Here is a 10,305-nt window from a genome sequence, read left to right on the forward strand (position 1 = left end):
GAAAAAAAATAAGTGATACTTAAAGAAAACAGATGGATGAGCAATTTACTACTCACATGGCTGGGTATAAATAAAAGAGCATGATAGAGATAGAGAGACAGTCTCCCAGAAGTCAAGATGAACAGAGATGCACCTATCTGCGAAAAAATGCGTCTAAAATTGTGACACAATTTCAGAAATGGTCCTTAATGTACAATTGTGAAGACTTTAAATATCCCACTATCTACGGAACATAATGTCAGACAATCTGGAGAAATCCATATATACGCACAAGGCTGATGGGTAATATTGGATGCTTATGATCTACGGGCCCTCGGGCGGCTCCGCATTAAAAACTGACCTGATCCTGTACTGCAAATCCCTGTATATCCGATTGGAGTTCTATGATGTATTGTGGATAAAGTCTGAGTTTTGCAAATCTTTGCATTGTTTTTATTTCCATTTTACACAGTGCCCCAACCTTTTGGAGTTGGGGGTTGTACATACAGCACAAGTGGTTACTGATTATGCCACTCAAATTGTAGTTTTGGGGCTGGTCAGTGAAAGCCATTTCACTACTTAGTTCAATGTTATTTAGACAAACAAAGTCTGAGTATACAATCAACTAGGCCATGTTCACACACATTCAGAGAATTCATTTGTGTCCTTTAGTCTCCATCAGGATGCGGTCTCTCGGTCTCTCTCTCTCGGTCTCTCTCTCTCAGAATGAGACAATGCAATGTACAAAGATCCTTAGCTATTGAGCTGCCTGGCAGATCTATATGAATTCTAAAGACTCCGATTTAGGCTCCAGGCAGACAAAGACACATTACAGAGCCATGCAAAATACTTAGGTGGAGATTTATCAAAACTGGTGCCAATAGCAACCAATCAGATATCACTTTTCAAAGCTCCCTTGGAAAATGAAAGGTGGACTCTGATTGGTTGCTAAGGGCAACTAAGCCAGTTCTACTTTACACCAGTTTAATACATCTTCCCCTTAGAATTTGTGTGAAATGAGAATAGCCTTTGGCCTCATGCACACAGCTGCGTTACAGCTCTGTTTTGTATGGTGCCACACTAAGGCTCCTACTGAGGTTCCAGAGCCCTCGACTGTACCAGTTTTTTTAGACCTTGTATGTATGGAGGTATTCTCCATTAGAAGCACTGCTTCAGGGAGAAGACAGATCCGTAACATACAACAGACTTATACACACAGCCGCAATATATCCATGTGAATAAAGCTTTCCTAAATTCACCATGTACTTATACCCTACATGAGTATAAAGTAGAAGTTGTGACATTACCTTGAATTAGATCGCCAATTTGATAGTATGATAACGGATCACCACGGTTAGTCTGAGAAGGCACATCTCTAAGAGGACACAATGCCTGATTAAAGGAAAAAAAAAATAATAATATATAGGTAAGTGTACACGGTCAATTAAACAGCGTGGAACATAGCGGCATAAATACCTACACTTATTTCTAATGGTTCGATGTCTCTCAAAATGCCACTGCCCATGGAGATCAGCACCATGAAGAATCCAAAATCACGAATTGAAGTTATTTTCCCAACAACAACGTCCCCGCGTTCAACATCTCTAAAGAACAATTCACTTTTCTGACCACTGGGGACCTCCATGAACTGCTCCAAAGGGGGCATGACCGCATAACAACCTGCAGGGCAAAATACAGAACTGTTAGCTGCAGATCTCAGAAGACATAACGTGGACAGTCTAGTTAGAAAACAATGTAGCCTAAACTGCTGCAATCAGTTCATTAATCTATCTATCTATACTGCTACCAAAATCATAAAGAGGGCAGCACTGGCAAAATCCTTCAATTTTAAAGAGGTTTTGCCACATCAGACAATGGGGCATATCGCTAGGATATGCCCTCATTGTCTGATAGGTGCGGAACCCACCTCTGGGACCCACACCCACAATGCGAACGAGGCGGGGAATTGAACTAAGGGCGCACTGCGCATGCACAGCTCTCCATTCATGTCTATGGGGCCGCCGAAAATAGCCGAGCGCTATCTCGGCTATTTCAGTCTGCTACATAGAAATGAATGGGAGCAGGGGCCGCGCGTGTGCGGTGCCCTCCTATTCACTTCTATTGGAGCAGCGCTTGGTGGTGGACCGACCTTGGGAAATCCAGGGTCCTCCAGCCACAGCTCTTCCTGCTCCATTCTCGTTGTAGGTGCAGGTTCCAGAGGTGGGACCCGCACCCATCAGACAATGGGGGCATATCCTAGTGATATGCCCCCATTGTATGTGATGGGAATACCCATTTAAGTCAACCACATGTACAGTCAGGTCCATAAATATTGGGACATCGACACAAATCTAACATTTTTGGCTCTATACACCACCACAATGGAATCGAAATGAAACGAACAAGATGTGCTTTAACTGCAGACTGTCAGATTTAATTTGAGGGTATTTACATCCAAATCAGGTGAACTGTGTAGGAATTACAACAGTTTGCATATGTGCCTCCCACTTGTTAAGGGACCAAAAGTAATGGGACAGAATAATCATCATAAATCAAACATTCACTTTTTAATACTTGGTTGCAAATCTTTTGCAGTCAATTACAGCCTGAAGTCTGGAACGCATAGACATCACCAGACGCTGGGTTTCATCCCTGGTGATGCTCTGCCAGGCCTCTACTGCAACTGTCTTCAGTTCCTGCTTGTTCTTGGGGCATTTTCCCTTCAGTTTTGTCTTCAGCAAGTGAAATGCATGCTCAATCGGATTCAGGTTTTGTGATTGACTTGGCCATTGCATAACATTCCACTTCTTTCCCTTAAAAAAACTCTTTGGTTGCTTTTGCAGTTTGCTTTGGGTCATTGTCCATCTGCACTGTGAAGCGCCGTCCAATGAGTTCTGAAGCATTTGGCGGAATATGAGCAGATAATATTGCCCGAGACACTTCAGAATTCATCCTGCTGCTTTTGTCAGCACTCACTTCATTAATAAATACAAGAGAACCAGTTCCATTGGCAGCCATACATGCCCACGCCATGACATTACCACCACCATGCTTCACTGATGAGGTGGTATGCTTAGGATCATGAGCAGTTTCTTTTCTTCTCATCACTCTGGCACAAGTTGATCTTTGTGTCATCTGTCCATAGGATGTTGTGCCAGAACTGTGAAGGCTTTTTTAGATGTTGTTTGGCAAACTCTAATCTGGCCTTCCTGTTTTTGAGGCTCACCAATGGTTTACATCTTGTGGTGAACCCTCTGTATTTACTCTGGTGAAGTATTCTCTTGATTGTTGACTTTGACACACATACACCTACCTCCTGGAGAGTGTTCTTGATCTGGCCAACTGTTGTGAAGGGTGTTTTCTTCACCAGGTAAAGAACTCTTCGGTCATCCACCAGTTGTTCTCCGTGGACTTCCGGGTCTTTTGGTGTTGCTGAGCTCACCGGTGCCTTCCTTCTTTTTAAGAATGTTCCAAACTGTTGTTTTGGCCACGCCTAATGTATTTGCCATCCTTCTGAAGGGTTTGTTTAGTTTTTCCAGCCTAATGATGGCTTGCTTCACTGATAGTGATCGCTCTTTGGATCTCATCTTAAGAGTTGACAGCAACAGATTCCAAATGCAAATAACACACTTAAAATGAATTCTGGACCTTTTAAATGCTCATCGCAATTGGGATAACGAGGGAATAGCACACACCTGTCCATGGAACAGCTGAGAAGCCAATTGCCCCATTACTTTTGGTCCCTTAACAAGTGGGAGGCACATATGCAAACTGTTGTAATTCCTACACCGTTCACCTGATTTGGATGTAAATACCCTCAAATTAAAGCGGACAGTCTGCAGTTAAAGCACATCTTGTTAGTTTCATGTCAAATCCATTGTGGTGGTGTATAGAGCCAAAAATGTTACAATCGTGTTGATGTCCCAATATTTATGGACCTGACTGTAGGTAATCCCTAGGTACATTATGCTTGTCATAGGTTTTTGACTAGAAGATAAGGAACGATACACTGATATGCCAGGCATCTACCAGAGACTCCCCAGAATGACTGTACAGTTATGCGATCACATCAACAAGGGGGGGGTCAACCATCTTGAACAGTACCTGAATCAAGCTCAAGAGAGCTTTAGCAGGAGTGTAGCTGTATTACAGGTATCCTCCCATCAAGGTTCACCAACTACCTAAGGCCACCAACATACTATTACCTCAACTGCAGCAAGGAGTTAAGGGATACAAAGAAAAAGGTGGGGATATCACACTTGTTACTATTCATGGGACAGAATCTCCAAAACTTCTACCAAATAAAAACGGAACATTAATTTATACTTGATTGATGCAGTCACTTTAAACACTCGTTGGGCTGCCTTCACACAATTGGCACTGGCGCATGAACTACATAGCTCCCTCTATCATATAGTGGACAAAGCCGGTTACTGCAGAACAGCTCTCCAAAAGCTTAAAAAGGAACAAGTCACATTGAGCTGGGTGAAGCAACATGTTATAGAGCAGGAGAAGCAGAAGACTGATATATAGTTTTGTCGCACAATTTTCAGTATAACTTATTTTATTCATTTATATCTCTGCTCATTCTGGGCTTTAAAGTCCAAGAGGTGGTCCCATCAGTGATTGGCAGCTATGTATACACAGTCATAGAGGGAAGGCTGTCAATCACTCATAGGACCTTTTCAGTGACTTCCCAGCCCAGAATCAGGAGGAATATAAATGAATGAAATACAAGTTTTACTGAATCTTTTCTCACAAAACTATAATATCTGCTCAGCATCTCCTGCTCTATAACATGCTGCTTGCAGATTATTTAGCATTTTCATGGTGACAGGATCCCTTTAAGTGGAAGCAGTGCTGCAGTAACCAGCACCATCTACTACAGTGGTGGGAGCTGTGTAGTTTCGGCACCAGAGCAAGTTGTATAACCTCAGCCTATCTGATATTGAAGGATAGGCCATCAATATTAAAATATCAGAACACCCCTTTAAAGGGGTTGTGCCATGAAGTCCACTTATCCCCCAATCATAGTATATGAGAAGTGTCTGATCTGTGGGGATCCGACCTATGGGACCCATACTGATTATGAGGACAGCGGTCCCATGCAACCTATCCCTCTCCAGTAGTCCCATACAGATGAAATGCAGCAGCAGCACACAGGCTAAACATGCTGTTCCATTCATACCTACACATGGGACTGCCCTTATAATTGGTGGGGGTCCTAGTATTTGGACCACCATAGCTCAGATGCTTTTTTCCTACCCTGTAGATAAGCTGATTTCATAGCATAAACCTCAAACGGTTATCCCCATCCATGCCGTTCAATACACAGTGGACTTGGTTAAAGGGGTATTCCCATCACAGACAATGGGGGCATATCGCTAGGATATGCCCCCATTGTCTGATAGGTGCAGGTCCCACCTCTGGGACCTGTACCTACAACAAGAATAGAGCGGGGAGAGCTGTGGCTGGAGGACCCCGGATTTCCTGGGGTCTGTCCACCAAGTGCTGCTCCCATAGAAGTGAATAGGAGGGCACCGCACACGCGCGGCCCCTGCTCCCATTCATTTCTATGGGGCAGACTGAAATAGCCGAGCTATGGCTCGGCTATTTTCGGCGGCCCCATAGAAATGAATAAAGGGGGGCTGGGCATGCGCATTGCGCCCTCCATTCCTTTCCCCGCTTCGTTCTCATTGTAGGTGCGGGTCCCGCACCTATCAGACAATGGGGGCATTGTCTGTGATGGGAATACCCCTTTAAGGAAACAGCCAAGCGGGCTCTGACACACTGTTTCTGCAATTCCCTTACAAAGGAATTTGAGCCATGCATACAGTATAGCAGTCAGCTGGATGATGGAGAGCCCCCAGCACCCCTGGTTATTCCGATCTCCACGAACAACTAAGATGGGAATAAGCCTTCAAATACAATAAGGTTCATACACCATAGATTCATGTGCAAGAAAATGTAATCTATGGCAGGGCATTCTTCTATGCTTATAGGCTAAAAGCAGCTCAGGGGAAAATGTATCAAACATGAACATACCTTCTGATGATTCCTGCGATTCTGCTTTTTCTCGAACATTAGATTTCCATGAAAGAGCAAAGAGCAGATCTGCCTTCCTTGCAATAAACTGCTGAACTTCAATGTTGTCGAGATTCCTTTCCTTCCTGCGAGAAGACATAAAAATGTGGTAAAACTGATAGATGAAGTCCAGTCAGTGCAAGTTAAAACGAGGAGTGGGTTCTAAATGAGAAATAATAGAGGAAAGCTTCATCTTTGCTATTAAAACTGTGCTGCGTGAACCTGACGGTCCAGGAGGCTGAGCTGTGGGGGGTGGTAGTCTGGCATTGACCTCACACAGCTGCGGGCACCTTGTTATTTTCTTTCACCAACAAAATTGCACGCCTGTGTCACACAAGTGTATTGTGGCCCAGTGCAGGATGTGCATATTAGCCAAGGACAGGCTTAGATACCATCGGCCTGTCAGGGTTTTCCTGCTCTTACAGAAGAGGATCCACTCCTGATGCTGGGACTATGTATACAGCTTCCGCACCGGGCCATAATACTTCCCCCTGAAATCAAGCTGCATATATGTGATGGTTTTTCATTGAAATAAGGCCTCTTGCCCACAAACGTAAGGGCTCCGTGCCCATGCTGTGGTCCACAATGCACGAGCACCGACCGTGGGTAGCCGCATGCGGATCGCGGACCCATTCACTTGAACGGGCACGGGCCCCTTACGTTCGTTGGCAAGAGGCCTTAGATAAGCTGTGTCAACACACCTCTGGCACTGCTGATCTCTCTCTCGAAGGGCAAGGCAAGATTCAATATGACAGATCCTTAAAGGCTATGTACACCTTTGGGGGCAATTTTATTTTATTATTGCATTATATTTATTTTGAGCTAAAAATTATTTTTTCAATTGGTCTTTATTAACAATATAGAATCCTGTTTTGTGTACAGAGCTGATATGCTCTACTAGCTGCCTGTGTTTTTTTTTGTTGCCCTCAACCCTCGCAAGGGGCCCTCAACCCTAGCCAGCGCCTCGCAAGGGGCCCTCAACCCTAGCCAGCGCCTCGCAAGGGGCCCTCAACCCTAGCCAGCGCCTCGCCCTTACTAGCTCAGACGGCGCAGCAGTTTATTCCCTCCCCGTCCCTCCTCGTGCTTTACTAAGCCGCACATTCACTGGTAGCAGTGGTGCGGGCAGCCTCAGAGCCCGCTCTTTTCATTGGTTTCAGTGGCGGCCGCATCATAGGAGGGAGGCAGCAGCGCAGCCTAGTATCATAACAACGCAAATCCCGGTACCGAATCGATACTGGCATAAAAGTATAAATTGGGTATTGAAAATTCGATACCTGATGCAACCCTACTGATGACCTATCCTGAGGATAGGTCATCAGTATTAAAGTCTCAGAAAACCCTTTTAAAGGGAACCTGTCACCAGGATTTTGGGTATAGAGCTGAGGACATGGGTTGCTAGATGACCGCTAGCACATCCACAATACCCAGTCCCCATAGCTCTGTGTGCTTTTATTGTTTATGAAAACCGATTTGATACATATGCAAATTTTAACCTGAGATGAGTCAGAGCTTGAAAATATGACTCTTCTCTGGTCACACAAGTAAGATATGACTTATGTTAATTTGCATAAAAAGCAGGAAGTACAAAAATGCATAATACTTATTGAATTTGTCTGCAAATGAAATTAAAAAAGTGTAATTTATATGTTTAGGGTAACACAATGAACATTTAGAAACGCTCAGCGAGGGTAGCATAGTAGAGGTGACAGGTTCCCTTTAAGGTGGCCATACAAATTAGTCTAGGGCACATTCACATGACCACAAGAGTTTTGCAGTCCCCAAATTGCAGATCCGTAAAACACGGATACCGGCTGTGTGATCCCACACATGGCCAGCGATTGCGGCCAAGAATAGGACATGCTCTATCTTTTTCCTGAAGCAGCGGAACGGAACTACGGATGCGGACAGCACACGGTCCGCTGTCCATATCTTTTGCTGCCCCATTGAAATGAATGGGTCCTCACCAGTTCCACAAAATTGGGGAACAGATGCGGAACCAGAAATACAATTGTGTGAATGAACCCTAAAGTTGATCAAAACGGACAAATGTAACCCAAAACGAACATTCATTGGGTGAAATTAACAATTTTAGCCAACCAATGACAAAGCGTTATTGTCTGAAAACGAAGAGCTCATGTTTAAAGGGATTTTCCGGGTTCAGAGCTCTGAACCCGGACATACCTCCATTTTCACCCAGGCAGCCCCCCCCCCCCCCCCCCCGACATGAGCATGGGAACAGTTCATGCACCGATGCTGTCCTTTGCCCTGCGCTAAATCGCGCAGGACAAAGGCATTTTTAGGAGTTCCGGTGACGTACCGGGCTCTCCATGGGGCCACCAGGAAGCCAAGTGACGTCACTAGAACTGATGGGCAGGATTTAGCTCTGCCCTAGCCAGTAAAACGGCTAGGGCAGCACTAAAGCCCGCTCAACACTGCTGGGCAGAAGCCTCCGCCCGGCAGTGAGTTATGATAAACAAAAGAGCCCTTGCCCTGCGCGATCTAGCGCAGGGCAAGGGAGCGCATTGGAGCACGAGATGCTCTGTTAGCCTCAGGGGGGCTGCCTGGGTGAAAATAAGGGTATGTCCGGGTTCAGCTCTGAACCCTGACAACCCCTTTAATATTTTTCGTCTGATGGAAGAAAGATCTTTTGTCCATTGAGCATGTATGGGCAGTAAGAATATGGAGTAAACCGCGTATGGCCGTGTCTGGGAAACAAACCTGCTGGTCAACATCAACCTACTTCTACCTGTCTGGCTCTCAGGGGTCCCGTACCGTCCTCCACACGTCACTGTGTGGCGCCAGTGGTAACATGCCTGTACACAGGGGGCAAGATGCGCTGTTGTTTTTAGGCCATGCCTGGCCACCCCTAAAATCTTTTAGATGATGGACATCCCCTTTAAATCCATTGTAGGGTGCAAACAGATGAGGGACTCCCAGAGTTGTCACCTGCTAATCTCTGAGTTACAGGGAAGTTCTATGTTTAGCCCACTGGCAGAATCGTTGTGACACAACACAGGAACAGCTCCACACAGGGGAGTAAAGTTTAGCCAGCAATGGATGGCAGAGGAACCACCGTCTCCGGGGATTACCTGTACTGCGGCCACTTGGAGAGCTCCCCCAGCAGCTGCCTGAAGCCGGCGTGCTCATGCTGCTCACTCTTTACCAAGGACAGCAGAGTAGGACCGTGGTAACTGAGGCTCTGCCGCACCAGGTCCTTGTCCATGACCACCACCACACATAACACACTGGGGTCCGGGCGAGGGTGTGACGTCATCGCCATGTGACCGGACCTAGGCGCGCCACGTGACTGCGCCGTCCTTCTCAGTGGGAGTGAGAGAGAGGAGGGCGGTGCTGACTGCAAGGTCTGAAGCGTCACCTCTTCTCATGTATAGTCCTTATAGCTCTGTAAATCAGCCCTTGATAAGAAAGCACTCCTATAAACAGTACCTCTAAGTAACCTACAAACTGCTGTGTGTAGGAAATAGCATTTTAGGGAGATTTATCAAACCTGATGGAAAGTCCCCATTGCAACCAATCAGATCCCACCTTTCATTTCCTATGCACATTCTGCATAAAAAAAAGCTGGGCACAAATTGGCCCGCGGTGTGGATTTTTATAACCGCTTATATCCTTTGCAATCCACAGGGGGAAATCCTCAACTAAAAGCACATATAAAACATGCAGATTCTATAGGGAAGTTGAATAAGGGATAACTATCTGATCAGGGTAATGGGGGACCCCATACCCCGTGGAGCCCCCCTGAAATGGATGGAGCAGTTAGATGGAAATGCGCGCCTCCACTCCATTCATTTCTATTGATGTGCCGGAGGAAGCCAAGTGCCGCGCTTGGCTCGGAATACCCCTTTAAAGGGGTTGCCCGGGTTCAGAGCTGAACCCGGACATACCCATAATTTAACCCAGACAGCACCCCTGATGTTACCATCGAAGCATCTCATGCTCCGATGCACTCCATTGCCCTTCGCTAGATCGCACAGGGCAAGGGCTCTATTGTTTACAATAACACGATGCCGGGCGGAGGCTTGTACCCAGCAGTGTGTTCGGTGACGTCATCGGCTCTGATGGGCATGCTTCAGCGCTGCCCTAGACGTTTTACTGGCTAGGACAGTGCTAAAGCCAGCCCATCAGTGCCGGTGACGTTACCGGGCTTCCTGGCAGCCCTATGGAGAGCCCAGTTCGTCACCGGAACTCCTGAAAATGCCTTTGCCCTGCGTGATTTAGCGC

At 46.1% G+C, this 10,305-nt stretch overlaps 1 protein-coding gene across 1 annotated transcript in view; it reads right to left on the reverse strand.

Annotated features, from left to right (window-relative positions):
• The window catches only part of TTC14 (tetratricopeptide repeat domain 14), a 30,433-nt gene extending 21,081 nt beyond the window's left edge, over positions 1 to 9,352 (reverse strand). The window contains exons 1-4 of the mRNA XM_044291345.1: positions 9,153 to 9,352; positions 6,025 to 6,149; positions 1,460 to 1,659; positions 1,287 to 1,371 (exon numbers count right to left, since the gene is read on the reverse strand). Of these exons, the coding sequence (XP_044147280.1) occupies positions 1,287 to 1,371; positions 1,460 to 1,659; positions 6,025 to 6,149; positions 9,153 to 9,343 (601 nt within the window). The 5' untranslated portion in view covers positions 9,344 to 9,352. The remainder of the gene's footprint in view (positions 1 to 1,286; positions 1,372 to 1,459; positions 1,660 to 6,024; positions 6,150 to 9,152) is intronic.
• Between the last annotated feature and the right edge of the window lie 953 nt (positions 9,353 to 10,305).

The sequence above is a fragment of the Bufo gargarizans genome, chromosome 4 (assembly GCF_014858855.1).
Source record: "Bufo gargarizans isolate SCDJY-AF-19 chromosome 4, ASM1485885v1, whole genome shotgun sequence".
Taxonomy (NCBI): domain Eukaryota; kingdom Metazoa; phylum Chordata; class Amphibia; order Anura; family Bufonidae; genus Bufo; species Bufo gargarizans.